This window comes from Mesoplodon bidens, assembly GCF_964165515.1.
Source record: "Mesoplodon bidens genome assembly, chromosome: 17".
Classification (NCBI taxonomy): Eukaryota; Metazoa; Chordata; class Mammalia; order Artiodactyla; family Ziphiidae; genus Mesoplodon; species Mesoplodon bidens.
Genome location: NC_138174.1, coordinates 12097995 through 12119381, shown reverse-complemented (window position 1 = coordinate 12119381; position 21387 = coordinate 12097995). Strand labels below are relative to the sequence as shown.

Here is a 21387-nt window from a genome sequence, read left to right as displayed (position 1 = left end):
CCTCCAAGTAGATTTTTATGCCATTTCCTTTAAACCATCTATGATCTTTGCCATCTTGCCATCCTTGTCTAATTTCACCTATAGTAAATAATCCAAAAGTTTCAAAGCACATTTTGGGCTATTTTGCTCAAATACACTTTGATTTAGATAGATTAACTTTTATTTCACTGTAGTAGTAGAAATTATACCGAGAAACTCTGGGATGGCTTAGTGTGTAGAGGAAGCATGTTATGGTAATGAGAAGTTTTACTTTACCTTGCTATTTAATTAAATTAAATTAATTTATTTTTTTAATTGAAGTATAGTTGATTTGTAATTTTGTGTTAGTTTCAGGTGTACAGCAAAGTGATTCAGTTATACATACATATATATCTATTCTTTTTCAGATTCTTTTCCCTTATAGCCTATTACAGAATATTGAGTATAGTTCTCTGTGCTATACAGTATAGGTCCTTGTTGGTTATCTGTTTTATGTATAGCAGTGTTTATATGTTAATCTCAAGGTCCTAATTTATCCCTCCCAACCCCTTTCCCCTTTGGTAACAGCAGGCTTTTTTTGTGTGTCTGTGGGTTTATTTCTGTTTTGTATATAAGTTCATTTGTACCATTTTTTTTTAGATTCCACATGTAAGTGATAGCATATTTGTCTTTGTCTGGCTTACTTGCTATGATAATCTCTAGGCCCATCCATGTTGCTACAAATGACTTTATCATTCTTTTTTATGGCTGAGTAATATTCCATTACATAAATATACCACATCTTCTTTATCCATTCCTCTGTTGTTGGACATTTAGGTTGCTTCCCTGTCTTGGCTATTCTAAATAGTGCTGCAATGCACATTGGGGTGTATGCATCCCCCTCCTGGGCATATATTCGGGGAAAACCATAATTCAAAAAGATGCATACACCCCAATATCTTGCTATTTTTGAATGGCCTTTAACACACATACCTCATGTCAGGTCTTGAACAAAACCTATTGATGATTCCCTAGTCAAGAATATAACCAATCTCTTAACTCTCTGCCCAGTTAAGGAAGAGATTAAACCCTGGCTATCCAGAGCCATTTGACCAAATCGAGGCTATGTACTTTTCCCATTCAGAACAATTACATTTGTTAATTTACAATTATCAATGATATTAACACATTAACCAAAAAGCTAATTTTTACAAGATCAGAAAACACAATCAACTTTAACTGCGTTATGACAGAGGCTGCGTCTCTTGTGATGGGAAGAAGTTCGGAATTATGATTAAAATAAAAGTAGTCAAAATGAGGGTCAAGTAGATTTAATGCAAATATATTTTTACAACTTAATAGAAGCTTATTAACATATGGAAACCCATCTTGGCTTTTCCTGAATTCCTGAATAGTGTAATAGATTCTAAATGACAGCACTGGATGGTGTGTGATCTTGGATTTGGTGGCCACTCCTTTCTCTCACTTTAGTGTCACTTTCCTGTTAACACAATATCATCTTTGATGGGAGTCTCACACCCTTCCCCAAGATTTTATTCCAGTCTTTGAATTCGATAAACGAGGCAGAGAAGTTTCAAAGTGATAGCACTGATAAAACACAAGTTTCCTCTCACTGCTGTTGCTTGAACCAAGCCCGCATTATCTTCTCAAAGTTCTCATGCTTTCAGAAATTTTCAGTGTGCTTTGTCTAAGAAGATGTAAAAAAAAAAAAAAAAAAGTGTTTATCTTCTCTTTCAACAAACCCATTCCATACTGTTATGTGAATACTTGAAAATTCCTCCCTTTTAAAATTATTTTTTATTCCTAAAGTTAAAAATTTTCCTTTTTGAAGTGTAAACCACTCCATGTTTTTGTTTTGATTTAAGTTATTATCTTAGTATATAATCTTCCAAATAATGAGACAATGGCATATCTCCAATGAGCACAGAATTCTGACAAAGTCTGGTTTTGTCAGCTAAGGCCTATGTGTCTTGTTGGGGGAAGCTTGGGGCATCCTCACATTGTGATGGATCCCAAGTTGAGTGGATCTGTGGTCTACTGGTAACCATAGAAACAGTGAACACTTTACAGCGTTAATACCTGTTTACTGCACAATTAGTGCAATGCATCCTCTGGTGATTTTCACTTGTGTAGCAGTTTTGCATTTGAGATCACTTTGACCTTTTCTATCTAATTTGATGGTCACAAAAAACTGGTGAGATGAAAGTGGCCACTGGCATAGCCTTCATCTGACAGGTGAATAAACTACCACTGAGAAGAGTAAGGGACGTGCCCAAGTCACATGCTGAGAGGCCAGGTCTTGAGCCCAGAGTTCCAGTTCCCTTCCCACCATGACATTCACACTGTCTCTCCACCAAGCCTTCAGAAACACCGCTCTTGTTGCAGCCCCCATGGATGTGTTGATATCCACATAGATCTTGAGAAAAGCATAGTTGGGACCAGTAGTAACTGCTAAATGACTAAAAAGGGGGTTTCCTAAACTGGTAAACGTCCCCTAGTCTTACTATTTGTACCACTTCTAGTGAGACATAATGCATAAACACACATTGGAATATGTTTTAAAAACATATGGCAAAGTAAATGTTTGATAACATGTATAATTGTGCTTTTCTATTTTTGAAACCCTGGTTCAGTTATTTTTATGTGAATACCTATTCCATGGCCTTGGATATTTGCACTATTAATTTAAAAATAGGACAAGGATTTAGAGAAAAGTAAATGGGCTGTGTAGGATTAGTCCTAGGATACTTTACCTGCAATTATGAAGGCTTTTTAGCATTTTTACCTATTCCCAGTTATAAAGACTTACTAACACAGAAAAAAGCCATTATGAGATCTTTAATTTCAAAATGCTTTGACCCAAGTTTATGAAATGTGTATGCAGGATTAATCATTTTATAATGACTAATGGTACATGTGTTACCTTCTTTTTTATGTGATACATATCTATTTAATAGTCTGAATATCCATAATTCTTTTATTCATTCGACAAACATTGGGTACCCCGAGGTGCCAGGCACTGGTCTGTCCTGTGTGCTGGGCATATATCAGAGAACAAGGCAGTAGAAGACCCTGCAAAAAAAAAATAGTTTGAGTATCTTCATTAAATGATTCTCTGTTAAGGAATCATTTTTAATAAAAAATATAATTTTGTATATTTTCTTTTTTTCAGCTTTATTGGATTATAATTGACAAATAAAATTGTAAGATAAAGTGTACCTCATGATGATTTTACATATATATATATATATATATATATATATGAAGGATTCCTCTTATCTAGCTGACACATTCGTCAACTCAAATATTTTTATTTTTTTTCCTTTTTTTCTTTAGTGAGAACATTCAAGTTCTATTCTCCTAGCGAATTTCAATTATACTATGTTGAAATATATATCAAATATACAGTGTTATCAACTGTAGTCACCATGCTGTACATTAGATCCTCAGCTCTTTTTCATCTTATATAGTTATATTTATTTTAAAGTCAGTTTATGAAGTTTGTAAGTTGACGACTCTCAAAACTTTTTGTCTATAAACAAGTGTGACATGTGTGTGGATCACTGTGCTTGGCCCTGTGAAGAAGGAAGAAAAGGAAAGGAGTTATTCTGCTTATTTTTGGAATTTTACTTGACTTTACAAAATGTTAAACAAACACTCCCATCAAAAAAAAAATTACACAGCTATTTTTAGAAGCTGTTTTCTGATCCATTTTCAGTTTTTAAATTATCTCAGGTGGCAAATGTAGGTGCCTCCGATTTTGAAGTTTTCTGCAAATATAAATATAACTAAATCCTCCCAAATAGTTTCTATTTTGAATTCAATTTCATATCTCTCTGAGGGCTATTCAATATCGGGATTCCTATCACCAAACCGAAGATGAAGAAAGGGAAGAATGATGATTTTTTTTTCCCCCAGAATACCAATCTGTTGCTGACAGAGCCAGATTAGAAGTCAAAAATCTGGAAATCAACTGTACTCCAATAGAAATTTTTAAAAAAAGAAGGCAGAATTCTTTTTCATTAATTATTAATCATACCCCCATTGTTTAAAAAGTCACAAGTAGTGCTTGCTTCTAAGTAGAAAAGGAAAATTCAGAGAGTAAGAGAAAGGAATTGAATTTACCCGAGTGTAAATTTAAATATGCTTCTTTCCTCCTTAGGAGAGAGTTATGTGTGTGGCTCAATAGAGCCCTTCAAGAAGCTGGAGTACACCAAGAACGTGAACCCCAACTGGTCCGTGAACGTCAAGACCACCTCTGCCTCACGGGCGGTGTCCTCGCTGGCCACCGCCAAAGGGAGCCCTTCGGAGGTGCGGGAGAATAAGGATTTCATTCGACCCAAGCTGGTCACCATCATCAGAAGTGGAGTGAAGCCGCGGAAAGCTGTCAGGATTCTGCTGAACAAGAAGACGGCTCACTCCTTTGAACAGGTTCTCACTGACATCACCGATGCCATCAAGCTGGACTCGGGAGTGGTGAAACGCCTCTACACCCTGGATGGGAAGCAGGTAAGGGAGCTTACCTGCTGTGACCTTAACTTTACGGGCAAGAACCAGGGAGTTGGGGGATTTATGCAGCATATGGTGGGGACCTGAAACATACATTTTACTGATGTTGAGGGACTTGGGTCGTTTAGTCAATGCATACATAGCTGTTGCCCTTAAACCAGTTCAAGGATAGAGTTAGCACAGGATTAACCACTGAAATCAAGTACAAATATAGACCTATGAAGCTTAAATGATTACTCAGAGATTTCTGCTTTTCCAGTCATTAATTGCTTAACATAATGGTGCCTTTTTCAGACATCTATTTTAAATTTGTTTATATAGTAATGTCTTATCACCTTAGTAGTCTCATCACCTTATAGTAATGTCTCATCACCAGCAGGACCGAGGTGTAGAGGTAGACTCTGACCAGTAGAGAAAAATCTGAGTCCTTTCTTTGACCTAAATAATATTTCATAGTTTTATGTCTCAGTAATGTTCACTAGTGAGATTCATTTACATTTTATAGATTTTTATGTACATATCTAAGGAATGAAATATTTCCATCTGGGTGGCTTTTAAGAGGCATATTTCTAGAATATTATACATCTTGTGTCGAAAACATAATTTCAGAATTACAATGAAAAGGTTTTCCTTTGCTGTGGAATGCACATCAGTCAATTTGGGTGAGTGGACCTTTTAATGTGCATTGCTCAGATGAACTTAAAGGAAGTCTTGTGTGGACTTTTGCAAAGATTTGACAGAACCCTGATGGTGAGCTGAATAAAAGAACACTGATATATGGACAGAGAAATTTGCTGGTCATTCAGAGTTCACTAGTGTCTTTTTGTTTCAGATTATAGTTTTTAGTACACTATCTTTGTTTGAAATTTTGTTTTTAACATGGATCTGTCCACTTTTTAGAAATTATTTTGAAGGATAATTTGAATGATTTGTATATAGTGTACATATTAAAAATCAAAACTAGATTCATAAATTAAAAGATTGATCTTATTATATAGAAGACTCATCCAGGTGCTTGAAGGCTAACACATGCAAACTTTATGAATTAGAAATAGATGCAAATACTAGAGAGTGTTAGTAATGGAAACAATAGGGATGAATTCCTCCCCTGGGAATCCATTCAAATGCTCTAAATTATAAAATTCATTAGGAGAAAAAGGAAGGTCTGCCAGTTCATTTATATTCACCTACCTTCTGCTTGTCTCATAAAACTTCCCCTAAGTGTCATGTGGATAAGGATTCTTAGGAAATTTCCAGTCTTCTAGATCTAAGAGTGTGTAGCCTGAATGTCACCAATATATCAGTGATGAAAAAGTCCATGGCTGCCTTGTGAATTACAGCAGCAATAAGATGGCAAGGTTCACATTTAAACACTTAAGCCCTTCAGTGGTTCCCTTTGTAATGAACTACTCAGCCATCTTGTAGTTCTACATTTTTGTGATTTTTCTCAAGATGGGATTTCACGTGTTTTCATAAAAAGTAAAATTTACAACAAAGAATATGCATTGATAAATGTTCCTCCTCCCACCTTGCTTCAGAATTTTGGGGTTCCAAATTGCTACACACTGAATAAAAAAATTGGCTTTAATTATGTAAGCTAAATTGCCATCAACTGATCATTTGTTTATTCCAAGAATGAATTCCTAGAATAGATATTATGATGTTGTCAATGGTTTTCGTCTTTTTAGGAATTTATCTAGTGTCTGTATTTTATAATGGCTGTTTTTGTTTATGAACCAAATTTAGGTCCAGTCACCTGATGTGAAGCAAAGCCAATCTACTGACATTAGGTTGTGATGAAGGAAGGTGTAGCACTTATTGCAGGGCCAAGCAAGGAGAACGGGCAGCTCGTGCTCGAAAGACCTGAACTCCCCCATGGCTTTTAGGGAAGTGTTTTTAAAGGCAAGGTGAGGGAGCAGGTCTCAGGGTGCATGATCAGCTCATGTACCTGCCTCTGACTGGTTGGTGGTGAGGTAACAGGGCTGTATTTTGGGAACTAACATCAACAACCTTCTGGTTCCCACTGGTCTGGGGTCTGTGTGCTGGTGGTCAGCATGCAGTTAACTTCTTCAACCTGACGGGGGTTTTAGTATCTGCAAAACAACTCAAGGATATGGCTCAGGTCATTACCTGTAGCCCTTGAGGAGGGACTAAAGGTCCGTGACGTTGTTTTATGGCTAAATTATTGTTATTTTGTTGTTATTTTGTCTTGCTTGATTTTCTTCCTTTGTGTTTTCTCATTTCTCTGATTAAATTCCCTTTGGAACTTGCAGAAGGCCTAGGAGGCTAAAGCTGTTCTAAAAACAAGAGTCAGGGGACACAGGGGTCTGTCCCCAAAAGGCCCTGCAGGGTCCTTCTTGGTTTCATGTTTGTTGTGGTTTACATGTAAATAATGCAAAGTAATGGAAAAGAATCCGAGGTTTAATGTCAAACGGCCAGGATTCAAATCTTGGCTCAGCCACAGGTTTTTTACATTTTTAGCAAATCACTTAACTGAGTCTCACTCTACTCATAAGAAAAACATGGATGAAATGATCACCACTATTTCACAGGGTGCCTGTGGGAGCAATTCTGATAAATAAGTGAAAGCAATTTGGAGCTATAGTAATAACGACCGTAGCTTTATTGAGCATTATTCTGAATGTTTTGCATGTAGTAGCTTGTTTAATCCTAACAGCTCAGTTATTATCCCCACTTAACAGATGAGGGTATTAAGACACAGAACTTGTTAACAAAAAAACATGTCCAAGGCCACACAGATATAAACGGCAGAGTTGGAATTGGAACCAGTCTCTCTCTAGAGCTTGTGGTCATGACCACTGTATACAGCAGATTATAGTAAAACACCAAAGAGATGCAAATGTATGGAAAAAGAATTTTCGAGTCAGTAATTTGTACAAGGAATATTATCTGAAGGTTTTCTGCCATGAGTTTTTCCCCTGCAGTCATCCCGCTAACTATTGTATTCAGCTGTTTTCTCGTGGAGCTGATTCAGGTTGCCTTCGTGGCATTGCCTCGATTGTGGCATATTCTCTTCATAGCAGGAGTGGTGAAAAGCTGCAGAGGAACTGGATGGTAAAGTAGAAAGAATATAGAGACTTTCTGCTTGATTCCTTCCTCATGGACCCCGGGAGTCTTTAGAATCATTTCTGTTCAAAAGAGAAATCTGCCCCCATAAGCCATTTGTGAGAGGGATTCTTTGACAGCTTGGGCTGTGACCAAGGCTTGCTAAGCCTCTGAGAAAAAATCACTTCCCTCCAAGCCCTCCTGTTACGTGACGCTCTGCCATAGGAGGGTGGCACCCTGTGCTGCCACCATCTTACCCAGCCCATTGTGGCATCAGGGTCCACGTGCTGTCCACAGGACATCACCCTTAAGATCCCGTGCCTGCCTCTTTTTTTTTTAATAGTATAACTGAGCCCTTGTATTAAAATCCAAAGTCCAATAAAGCTTTTAAAGGTAATTTTTTGTATTGAAGAAATAGAATTGTTTAAATAATTAATAGTTTGAGTGCTTTGGATGAATGGGTAGAGAGGAAGCTATACAAGCAGGAATGGCTTTTCAGATTGCCTTTGGGCAGCCTGCACATGTATCCATGGGAAGGAAACTGGTGACTCTGGGATTTCTGACAGTGGAACAGTGCAAGCCCGTGCCAGCTGTTACATGTGGTACCCAGAGGTGGGGGCTGGAGGACGTGGACCACATGCCTTTATCACTTGTCCTCCTTGCTCATCAGCCTCTTGGCTTTGCTTTAAGCCCTAACCTATGAGGTCATTATACAGCGCTTTTTTGAGGTGTTTCGACTGAGATGAGGAAATCAACATATTGGAAGTGCTGCACCATATAGGAGACACTTTGCAGGCCTGGATGGCCGTTGTGGTTCATGAGCAGTCTGTTTGTGAGTGAACCTTTTCTAATTATTTCAACTCCATTCTTTATCCAGTGGCATTGAAGCTTCGGTTAAAGGTTCCCGCAGCCTTGCTGCCCCCGCTCACACCTGTCGGGGGCCTCTGCTCACCAGGTGATCAGGCACTTTTGCTGGCATGCTTAGGAGGTCAAGGCTCTTGCGTCTTATTTTCAGTGATGCATTATTTATCTGGGCACTGATTAAGGGCCCCCAAAGACGGACAGAGGGCATTTTCTAGTTGAAGGTTAAAATCATATCCCCTTTCTCCATGTTCAGGGGTGGCTCTGCAGGGTGTGAGAGTCTTTTCCTCTTATCCCAGTCCAGGCTCTGGGTGTTGGAATTTTTCTGTGGGTTATTCACTCACCCTACTAGGAAGCTACTCCCAGAGGTCATTTGGAGTGTGACTCATTTTTAAATGATTAAAATAAGCCCAAAAGGTACAAGATTTGCTGAAAAGATACACTTGCGTATCTCCTGATACCTTTTTTGGAACAGCTAATCAGGCTGTCTTGAACTGCTTAGTCTTCAGCATCTGTGATTACTGGATCCTTGCTTAGAAACATAAACAACAGCAAGTCTTAGAACACTTAGTGCCTAAGCAGGCAATTTATACTGTGCAGATCATAGATAAGGCACTTCCCAACGATCCCCCATTTCCCAACTGAAGTATAAGTCATGACAAACCAGATTGCTCTTTAAATAGAAAATGTATTCACATCCCATCTTATCTACTCTTTGACGTTGAAGATCTATATAAAATAGCAATATACTTTAGTATCAGAGGAAAAACTCACTCAGGGATATTGTATTTTTATCTTATAGACGTTTCACATAGGTCATGCACTTTGTAAAATCCACCACTGCTGCAAGCTAGCATGAACAAACAACTTATTGTCTTTGTAATATGGAAAAATACTGGACTAACTCAGCTAAAGTAAAGGTACTCATAAACTGATTTAGATGGTAAACTGAGAACAGGCATCATAGCTGCTCTCTTAGTCCATTAGGGCTGTAATAACAAAATACCACAGACTGGGTGGCTTACATACAAAATAAATTTATTTCTTCCAGTCCTGCAGGCTGGAAGTCCAGTATCAAGGTGCCAGCATATTTGGTCTGATGAGAGCCTACTTTCTGTTTTTGCAGTGTTCTCACATGGCAGAAGGGGCTAGGGAGGTTTGTGGGGTCTCTTTTATAAGGGCACTAATCCCATTCATGAGAGCTTCACCCACAAGACCTAATCACCTCCCAAAGCACCCTCCCTCCTAATATGGTCACCTTGGGGGTTAGGTTTCAACATATGAAGTTTTAAGGGACACAAACATTCTGACTAAAGCAGCTGCTTTGTAAAGGAAATCCCAGTTGCTGTCAATGTATTAGTCAGTTAATATGTCTTCTCAGTATCTTTTGATCATTGGTGCCCTCACCTGTTACAAATATAAAGCTCAAAAGATGCTTATAAATGAGTCATAATAATTGCAGCCATTTATTTTAGGTAGTTAGTTTATGAGTTTATTGGAATGCAGGAAATGGTGATACCATCCATAGGAATTTATCAATCAGAGGTCACAAAATGGCCTTTGGTTTTTTTCCTTTTGGTTTTTAATACCTAATTCTAATCTGAAGTAAAAATAATTTGGTTCACGCTTGAGTTTAGAGAGCGTAGAATAGTTCTCCATGCAAGTTAAAGAAGTGGTACATATTACTACCACATCTGACCTTGGCTGTAGCAGTTAATGAGTAAGAAAATGAAAATCAAAGGCTTCTGAGTGAAAAAGAAGGAATGTAGGATGTGAAAGGGTTTGGTTGGACTGGAAAAGAATTTTTCTGTAGCTGTTGGTAACTGATTTGTGTGTGTGTGTGTGTGTGTGTGTGTGTTTAAATTAAAACTTCTGTGATAGCTCTAAGTTCTTTAAGCATATTTAAAACCTTTATTCTTGGTATACAGATTTTTACTATTATGATTTGGTATATATCTATGTTGTGAAAGTGCGTGTAACACCTTTTAGTTTTGTTTGCAACTGATGTAAAAAACAGTTGTTACAAATAATTTAGCTTTCACTTTAAAAGGTCAAATTAAAATTTCCTGCAGACGCTCAGAGCACATGTTCAGCCATTCTCACGATTTGCCAAAGCTCAGAATTGCTGGAAAATCTTAGCTGTTTTCAGAGAAAAAGGAGCTTAAGAATCATTATGATACTTCACTTCGGGAATTAAAGTGCCCAGAATGGAGTGTGCTATTTTACATTATATAGCTTCGGTTGATACTCAGGATTTATCAGCGACACCTGTCCTTATGTAGCTTTTAATTCCCCCAAATCGGGAAAAGTTAAGTCCTTGTCTTCCAGTCTTAGCCCCTCTGACAATGTAATTAATTATGGGTGCCTGCAGTGGCGTATATTTTAAGGCTTTGATTGGTCTCAGCAAAAGTCAGTTTTCTGGAAATTGAATTCTGATTTGCTGTCAAATGAGTTCTGAGTTCCCCAGTGGCCCCCTGTTGAACTGAAGATGTGCTGAAACCCTCCCTCTGCTGGGCTGAGGGTGCTGGGGCACTTTGCCCAGTCGGGGGCTTTGGGATCATCTCCTAGTGATGACTTCTGCTTTTACAAAGGCTGGGAGCCTGATTTGGCCTGTGAGCTTCCTCTGCCCTGAGGGAGCACCTCGGAATGAGGAACAAACTTGCACTTCCACGTCAGCTGGGCCTGAGCTCAGATTTCAGTCTGAAAAATCTAGCTTGATCCAGTTTCTCATTCAGGCCTGGAAACCTTAGTTCCCCACTTAAGTGATGAAGTTTAAAAATCCTATATATTGAATTTACTTGTAATGAGGAAATTTGCTTACATCTGTTGTAATGTAAGCATAGGTATTGATATATGCAGTGATATAGTACAGAAGAGAAACACTAGTTGTTTTTTTTTTTTTTTTTTTTTTTTTTGCGGTACGCGGGCCTCTCACTGTTGTGGCCTCTCCCGTTGCGGAGCACAGGCTCTGGACGCGCAGGCTCAGCGGCCACGGCTCACGGGCCCAGCCGCTCCGCGGTATGTGGGATCTTCCCGGACCGGGGCATGAACCCGTGTCCCCTGCATCGGCAGGCGGACTCTCAACCACTGCACCACCAGGGAAGCCCGAGAAACACTAGTTTTTATACATGAGTTTCAGACACATGGTTTTAAACTGATAGACTTGGGGTCAAGTCTGTCCTCCCCCTCCCGGTCACAGTGAAATCTGCCCTCCCACTGGGAAGTTTAATTCTCTGATACTCCTTCGTTTTCTCATATGTGTAATGGGACTGATAATAATGCTTGCTTTATACGTTGTCCTGAGGATTAAATGAAACAATCTGTGTGACAACTTTAGCACTGTGGTAGGCACTTAACTAATGGTAGTTCTTATACCTGAAAAGCTAAGGGTAAATTGTTTTTTGTTTTTTTCTTTTTTTTTTTTTTTTTTTTTCTTTTTGCGGTACGCTGGCCTCTCACTGTTGTGGCCTCTCCCGTTGCGGAGCACAGGCTCCGGATGCGCAGGCCCAGCGGCCATGGCTCACGGGCCCAGCCGCTCCACGGCATATGGGATCCTCCCAGACCGGGGCACGAACCCGTATCCCCTGCATCAGCAGGCGGACTCTCAACCACTGCGCCACCAGGGAGGCCCTGTTTTTTGTTTTTGAAAAACAATCATATTTTAAATGTGTTGAGGGAACTCACTGTTTAAAATTACCCTTTAATAATTACTAATCATATCTACCTTTGTAAATGTGTCTTTTCACATGAACATGCTCCATGGTATAATGAAAAGAGTGTGGAAATTGAAATGAGATGATTATAAGATCAAATCCTGACTATCTCACATTCGCTGTGTGGCCTTTGGCAAGTCAGACTCTCTGAATCTCAGTTTTCTCTTTAAAATGGCAATAAAAAAGCATACCTCATAGTGTTGGTGGGATGATTAATTGAGAAGATACGTACATAAGGGCCCTGGCTTGATATACGGTAGGTCCTCAATAACTATTAATCCTTCTCCCTGCTGTCTTCAAGTTCCAGGCTTTCCTAAAAGTACAGGACACGTAGTTGTAGAATGCTGTCAATGTAGAATTGGTCATTTTGCATTGTTTCCATTGTCTGTATTGTAGCTAAACGACTTATGATTATATTTTTGTCATTCCATGTATTGTCAATCAGTTGTGAATGTAGCCTAGATACTATTTTCTTCACTTTCTTCTTTAATTATACCAGTCATTTCTTACGGGTAACTTTTTCACAAACCACTACACTAATATAGTAATATTAACCTTATTATTACTATGATTGGTTGAACACCTGCTCTGTGGCCGGTGCCATGGGCTAGTTGCCACATGTCTCTCCATCTCGTTGAATCATCACCACAGCTCTGCAAAGCAAGAAGCTGATTCTTTCTCAAGATTAATTCAAAGGTGGCCTCTCTGTGAAACCTTTCCTGACTTCCCCGTGTAGAACTGACATTCCCCTCTCCTGGGGCTCTGTTCAGTCCTTTGTAGATGACCCCACAATTCTTGATTATGCTGGCCTATTGACAGATGATGTGCCTGCCTCCCCCGTCAGAATTCATAGGATGAGGCTAGGGAAGGTGTCCTATTGGCTTCTGAATCTCTAGGGCCTGACCTGGTAAATGCTTGTTCAAGAAATGATTGAATGACTAAATGACTGGACCTTTGACCGGTTTGCATGACCTACACCTTTGGTATTAACACATTGCTTCCAGTGTTCTGCAAAGCACAGGTCAAGGCCATTTAGGAGCTGATTGGTCACCCTGGGCTGCGCTTGTGTGTAGCCCTCGATGCTAGTGGTGCTCTCTGCCCTGAAACCGCAGATTGTAAGTGGCTCATTATGGCGCTTGTTTTCTAGCTCAGACACCTGCTTCATTAAAGGCTCTAGGATAATTAAACAAAAACTCATCTGCTAATTTTAGAGCAGTTCCTCAACTGAAAGAACTTTTATCCCAGGGGGAAACAATAGATATTCTGCTAGAGAATTTTCACCATCTGAGTCAGGAGAATTGCTCAAAATCTTCCTGACATTGCCTCTGCCATCCAGTGCATAAAGAGGAGAGCTAATTAATACATTTTATGGATTTAAAAATTGGTGATAGGCCAATAAGAGATTGGTGTGAAGAGCATCTGGCCCAACTGTTGCAGACACAAACCTGCAGTGTTCAAGGGCGTTTGTGATGCTGAGTACAGTATGTTGCAGCAAATTTTTCTGATTAGTTTAAATCCTTGAAACTAAATTAAATGAAAGAAGGCAGTTTCAGAAATTAAATGGAAATTTAAAAATCCAATTTTAAACCTGAACTATGTTGTAAACAACATGCCATAGAAACAGAAGGACAGACGGGAGATTTATGTTCTAATTGGCTTTTTCCATGGTAAGATTAATGTATAATTGTTGTAAAGAATTTCGGAGCAAATGAGAAAATATTAAGATAAAATGACCTACAGTCTCATTGACAAGATGGCTCTTGTTAATATTTTGGCCTACTTTTTGCTTTTTTCTTTAAAAAAAAATCAGATCCTACTCTGAATCCAATTTGGTCTCTTGCTTGTAATCTCACATGCTATTGTGTACATTCATGTGGGAAATGTCTTGAAATTATTGTCATTCCTTCTCTACCAGTGTAAGATCCTTGGAAGGCAAGTTGTCCAGCATGCTTTCTTCTCTAGTAACTCATCAGTGGACCATCTGCTGGCTGAGTTCTGACTTATGGCTGAGTTATAGAGTTCTAAAGGCAGATTGAGAGGCAGACATCATGTGGAGTAGTGACTCTTGAGATGTTATTCAATGTAGTCGGTTATTGGAGGTTAAAAGTGTCTCAGAATTCATTCGCTCTGCTGGGAATCTTCATGGAAAAAAATTATTATCGCATTTCAAAACCTGTCTGATTAAATAAGTCTAGTATTGTTTCCTAAATACCAGATAATTTAGGCTTTTTAGGTCAGTTGGAGCTCAATCACCATGATACTTTACAAGTCTCTCCCTGAGGGAGAAACACCAGGCAATTCTCTTTCTGTGCCTAATCACGTCTGCTTGTGTTATAACTGTTTGTGAACTTGTGTAAGACCAGAACGTCCTGGAGAAAGAAGACAGTACTATATGGACTTCTGTATTCTTGGCTACCCTTATTAGATGCTTAATATTTATTAAATGATGTTTCTTGATTTTAACTTGTGGCTTAGATTCTGATAAGTAGAATCACATAAATGTAGGACTAGGAGGGTCTCTTTGAGAGATCTTTCTACTCTTTCTTTTTCTCTACTTGGAAAACCATAAACTAAACTTATCTTGGCAGGTAGTAAGATAAAATCAATATTTTCTTTAAAAAAAATCTCCTAGGAAGAAAACAATTCAAGGTAAGCATTATCTTGAAAAAAAAAAAAAAAAAAAAGGGAGAGACATTTTACCCCTGATGCTTTTTCATAGTAATACTATGGGAACTGGTAACTAGTTATACAACAAAATAAGTTGTAGAAAGTCCTGTATGCTCAGGTATATATTTCCACCCATGTTCTTTAAAACCTTGTTACCAAGAGGAGTCGGAAGACAGCAGCAGTAATGCCACTAGAGAGCTTGTGGAAATGCAGACGCTCAGGCCTCACCCTAGACCTACTACTGAATCAGAACCTGCATTTTAGCAAGATCCTGACACGATCCACATTCATATTAGAGTTGGGGAAGCACAGATCAAGCACAGATCATACTGGACAGTGTGAATGGAGCATCGGAATCCAAAGACCTACAGACGATAAACCCATGCTGTTGCTCAGTAGATGGACTTAAACATTAATTTTAGCTGACCTAGCAGTTTTATTTGCATCTTCTCAATGTCAGTATTAATATCAGACGGCAAGCTATGATTGCCATCAACAAAGGTCTGGATAGCAGCCAGTCCAATAGTATGAAGAGTGTGCCCCCTGCGATCTGGCCTCAGTGGGCCGCCTGTGTGTGGACGATGGATGACTTCCTGTAACGATGGATGACTTCCTGTTTGGAGAATAAATGAAAGTTAAGAGATGCAGGGAAGGCTGAACGATAACCATGGAAATGCTGATCCTGATGAAGGGCTTAATGTACATGGTTGCTGCAGAGTCCATATGCATGCTGTTGGAAGTCATCTGCATGCTCCCATTGATAGGCCATACAAATTTAATATTTTCCTCATGGTCCTTCTGGATATCTTCCATGGGGAGGATTGAAAGCCACTAAGCAAGAGTTGGTTTTAGATCTCCAACTGTTGTCAGGTAGAGCCCCTATGCATGAGAAAATTCTCAACATGGAAGATGTCCAGAAAAACACGGGGAAATTTTTAGTGTGTGCAGGAAATGGAGGGGCAACTTTTGAAAATAATTTCTAGTTAGTATATCTAGGAATTTAGTGGCCAAGAGTCTTATGTATCACAGACTCAGCTGTTGAGAACTACAGTGGAGGGGTAAACTGGTGTGCAGTGATCACCTAGTAATCAGAATTGGAGTGGTTCTCTTACAGTGCAGCCTGGGAGGCTAAGAGACTGGGGAGATGTAGCCTGCTTAATTCATCTGTCGGCTGCCCGTGACTGCACACCACATAAGGCAGATGTGACTTTGCAAACAGCCACACAGTGCCCGGGAGCTCATCATCAGGGGCTTTTTTAATCTCTGGGATCATAGCTCCAAATTGGGAAAGAAAGTAATAAGCTCTCGAAATAAGTAGCATACGGAGAAGCAATAGAATGTTCATTTTTGTCACTGGTTGATGATATAGCCCTGGGAAAAAATAAAATTATGTATCTCTCAGGCCTTTTCTGGGATTGGTGTGCTGGGAAAGGAATAAAGGGCATGTTGGCCATTTTTTGGTTGGGAACATCATTTTCTTTTATAGCAAAAATTCGTTTTCTCCTTTGTTTAAATTTCATGGCAAATTGGTAGACTTAGCCACTGTGTATTTAAAAAGTATGTCTATTTATTAAACTTTTTTTTTTGCATTTGGCAACAGTTATTAAACTGTATAGGAAAAGAAAGGACCTAAGAATATCGTGTATTGATGCCTCTGGTATACTTTCAGGTGGACGAAATTGAACCTAATTCCATTATTTAATTGTGTGGTGCCCATTGTTGATCGTTGTCATAGAAACAAAGACCTGTGCCAGTGTCTGTCAGCTGAGCAGGCTATCCACAGATTCACCTTTGATTTTGCCAAATTGGATCAAGCATTTCACATGGGTTCTATTGAGATGGTCCTGCTTTAGCTGTTTAATTCACATGCCCTCTACTATTGAGAATATGCATGTTCTCATAGATTTGTTAGATCAGTAGACATCTGTGGAGCATGGGCTTGTGCCAGGAGTTGGGAATATCTCAGTATTCCTCCATTGGGTAGGGGGAGGACTTGGAAGAATTCCTCACAATGGAATCCTAAGCTAAGCAGAGGAGTCCCTTTAGGACCCTGTAGATTCACTGCTAGGGAAATCTGCATTCTCATATTTGTATGTTCAAAACATAGGAGGTGATTAGTATAGGTAACCTTGCTTGAGGATATCCTTACACTGTTTGGAAATGTGACCGTCAGGACACTCTTAACAATACCTTTACATTTGAAATAGCTAAAAAATACGTTCTACTTTATAGTTTAATTAATAAACACTTCTGGCACATTCAGAACATGAATAGCATTGAAAGCCTACTTCTGGGTACCAGCATGCTAGTAAATAACTTTACATTTAAATTAGTCCCTGTCCTCAAAGCTCGTGGCATATTGTAGAAGGCTTGAAAATAAATAGTAAATGAACTAGCCCTCAGTTTCACTAGCCTGCACTTTCCCAGGGAGGTATGTTGGCAATCAGATCCTGTAAAATCACCATTCCTTTCCTTGCATCAGTTGAAGTGAGAGGGAAGTTATTTTCGAGGTTTTACAAGAATATCAAAATATATGAGAACTGATTTTGGCAATTTTTACCCCCCATACGTACATTTTTGGGCACAAGAGAATGAGGGGAAGGACTAGAGGAAATGTTGATACGGTTTTGAGGGTCAGCAACAGTAATAAATGTTTTATTTTCAAGGTTTTAAAATTACTTTTTTCAAAGGGAGAAATGAAGCCTTACCCTGTGTGTTTAAATTATTGCATGTCTCTATTTTGGATGCTTTGTTCCTCTGGAAGGACCTTACTATAAGTGACTCCACTGTAAATGGATTCTGCTCATTTGACTTTTTCTTTTTCCTATTTGCCTAATAATTTGGTTTAACACAGTCTGAAGAAAGTGTGTCAGACCAGTTTGGCCAGCTCTGTGCCAGTGTATGAATGATAACACACTGTGTAATGAATCAAAAGTTAGAAGATATTTTCTTTTTTTTTTTTTTTTTTGCGGTACGCGGGCCTCTCACTGCTGTGGCCTCTCCCTTTGCGGAGCACAGGCTCCGGACGCGCAGGCTCAGCGGCCATGGCTCACGGGCCCAGCCGCTCCGTGGCATGTGGGATCCTCCCGGACTGGGGCACGGACCCGTGTCCCCTGCATCGGCGGCGGACTCTCAACCACTGCGCCACCAGGGAAGCCCTGGAAGATATTTTCTATTGCAATAGCTGGAAAGGGTTGGCATGAGCATTGCTGAGTAATTGAGTTTTCAGGAAGGTAAAGACCTGGAGCTGTCCCTGGGTGTGAGGCTTCGTAGAAAAGAGAATAAAATCATCTGTATATGGAACCCAACTCAGGAATAGTAACATCAGTAAGAAACAGCAGCAGCAGCTAGCATTTCTTGAATGTTTACCACATGCCAGGCACTAACTAAAGAGTTTTTTTTACCACATCAGCAGTGTTATGTGGTAGATATTATTGTTATCTCCATTTCACAGATGCAGAAACAAGGGAAATAACTGGTTGACCCAATTGATTAGTATATGATCGAGGCAGACTGACATTCTTAACCACAGTGCCATACTTGGCTTTATATGGTGTTTTGACGTTTTGAGTATATAAAATTTACATGCATCTTTTTTTTTTTTTGTAAGAATGTTCATGATTCATTGCTGTGTTTTATCTACTTTACCCACTGGAGTTTAAAAATACTTTTCTTCCGAATTTATCAAATTCTGGGGATCTGTCAATATTATAGTTTGAGTGGGTTGCCAGAAGAATAGTAACTGTTGAGAAGGTTACTACTGAAATGTCTTGCTTTGATTTCTTCTAACTTTTTCTTGCTATTTTGATTGTTAGTTATGAAATTAATTTACTTTGAGTAATTTTAAAAAGCACCTAAGGGGCCTCCCTGGTGGCGCAGTGGTTGAGAGTCCGCCTGCCGATGCAGGGGATACGGGTTCGTGCCCCGGTCTGGGAGGATCCCATATGCCGCGGAGCGGCTGGGCCCGTGAGCCATGGCCGCTGGGCCTGCGCGTCCGGAGCCTGTGCTCCGCAACGGGAGAGGCCACAACAGTGAGAGGCCCGCATACCGCAAAAAGAAAAAAAAAAAAAAAAAAAAAAAAAAAAGCACCTAAGAATCTTTTTAAAAAATTGTCATAAAGATTTCCATCCCTAACAGTGGAAAAATAACATTCTTAATGGAACCCATTGCCCAGAAATGCAGCCATCTTATAGAAAGGGAATATTGTTGAATTTTAAAACGTGTCAACTTAAAAAAAGCTTTGTAGCTTTATTAAGGCATAATTTACATACACAAATTTTCCCTGTTTTAAGTGTACTAGTCAGTGATTTCATACATTTATAGAGCTGTGCAGCCATCGCCACAATCCAGTGTTAGGACACTTGCACCACAGAAAGTTCCCCACTCTTGCCCCGAGACCGGCAATCACTGATCTCCCTTTTTTGTTGTTAATTAATTTATTTATTTTTGGCTGCATTGGGTCTTTGTTGCTGTGTGCCAGCTTTCTCTAGTTGGGGTGAGCGGGGTCTGCTCTTCATTGCGGTGCGCGGGCTTCTCATCGCGGTAGCTTCTCTTGTTGCGGAGCCCAGGCTCTAGGCGTGCGGGCTTCAGTAGTTGTGGTGCACAGGCTTAGTTGCTCCGCGGCATGTGGGATCTTCCCAGAGCAGGGCTCGAACCCATATCACCTGCATTGGCAGGTGGATTCTTAACCACTGCACCACCAGGGAAGTCCCACTGATCTGCTTTTTAATTGCATCAATTTTTAAATGCCCACCCCATCCTTCTATATGCATTTATAGGAAAGACTTCTTTCTATCTTTGAAGTCATTTGTATAACGTGGGTTTACTAAGTATACCCTTCTTTAATCGTTACTGTGATCTTCGTCCTCTCCAGCTGAACAGCACTGGGGCTCACTTGGGTTTTATAAGTAAGTTGGAGCGGAGAAGGTGATGCAGCATTTCAGTGCAGTGAACCACTTGTGGTCTTTGCACTCTTTGCACATATGGTATTTCTGAATTAATTCCAAACCTAGACAACTAAGAGGAAAAACGTTTAACGTTCATGGCAGGATGGAATAACAATTACTGTCCTCTCATGCCCCGGGGGGGCTCCCCAGACGTATATTCTTTACTCCTGCCTTCTCTGTGCTCCATTTGGAGATACTTTCTTTGTTGTAGTACAAAAATACCACTTATAGGCTGATTAGATTTCAAATTATATTAACATATTTCAAGCAGTGTATCTTTTTGCTTTTTCTTAACTAAAATATGCTTTCCATGTGCTTTGTCTGTTTCTTGAGTGAGATCCAATTATTTTGTAATCTCTCTCCCCCCCATAAACCAATTACATATTTAAGGTCTGATATAAAAGAGAATTTCAAGAACATCTCAATGACCCATTATGTTACTAGTTTGAAGTACCGTTATTGCCCCTGTCTCTTATTGAGGCCCGATTATCAATGACGGGAACAGTGCCTTCCTCTCTGAAGCCACTTTTTTCCTTGACTTGTCTTATTTTCAGAGTCTCTTTTATTTAGTTCAGACTGTTTTGTGTCGTCTGAACTCTCGACCAGTGTGCATGGGATATTTAGACGGTAGAATGTATAGAATTTAGTGTCTGATTGGACGTGGGAAGGAGAGGGAAAAGTGAAGAAAATGAAAAACAAAGAAAAGGCATCTCAGATGAATGAGGGATGTGTTTGGGCAGTAAGCTGGGAAGTGGTGACGTTAAATGTTAAACAATCAATATGCGTAATGACTGCAGACGCGTACTCAGCAATTGTTATATATTAACCACTTTATATGCATTTTAAAATTTATTCTTCACGCCGACCCTTTGAGGTAAGTTCTATTTTTTCTCTTTTACAGATGAGGAAACTGAGATGTAGAGGGATTGTATAATATGTTCAAAATATCACAGCTTGAAAATAATTAATAGGCCAGAACACTTATACACTGTTGTCTTCCAGTGGGAAAAATGAAGCAGATTTGGAGTTGTGTGGAGTCAACAGTGTCAGATGCTACTAATCACGTCACACTATTTTCTTTATCTGCCTTGACTCATATATATTTATACCTCCGGGGTGTTATAACTAAAAGAAATTGTGTGGACTAACTTTGTAAACATATAGAGAAGCAAACAGAGGATGCTTCTCTGAAGTTTGGGTTGTCATTTTCCGTTTGTGGCCAAATGTAGATTAAAAGTTGAAGGTCAGGCGTTGTCACATAACAAGACATCATGTGCCAGCCATTGAAGATACAGAGATGGGTCAGGTCCTGCAACTGCTCCGAGACACTCGCAGTACAGGGCAGGAGACAGGCATTTCAAGAAAGGGTTGCAATGCCATGTGCTAAGTGCTGAGCCCTGTGAGAGCAGAAGAGGGGACCGGCCATTGGCATGGGGTGGTGAGGAGGCTGGGGCGCGAGGCAGGTATGATCACAAGATCATTACTGCCCTCCTCTTCTGTTTCTGAGTTTCCACTGGCCTCACTAGAAACCTGAGCATCATCTGGACATCCTTCCTTTCCCTGCACTGTCCCCATATCCAGTGGGTCCCTCAGTGAGTCACCCAGTGTGCCCCAGGGATGCTTTGGGAATCCAGTTCCCGTTCTCT

At 39.7% G+C, this 21387-nt stretch overlaps 1 protein-coding gene across 3 annotated transcripts in view; it reads left to right on the top strand.

Moving 5' to 3' along the window:
• The window catches only part of DCLK1 (doublecortin like kinase 1), a 325626-nt gene that overhangs the window by 17066 nt on the left and 287173 nt on the right, over positions 1-21387 (top strand). For all 3 annotated transcript variants that reach the window (XM_081214510.1, XM_081214509.1, XM_081214508.1), the window contains exon 3: positions 4142-4488. In XM_081214510.1, coding sequence (XP_081070636.1) covers positions 4142-4488 — 347 coding nt within the window. The remainder of the gene's footprint in view (positions 1-4141; positions 4489-21387) is intronic.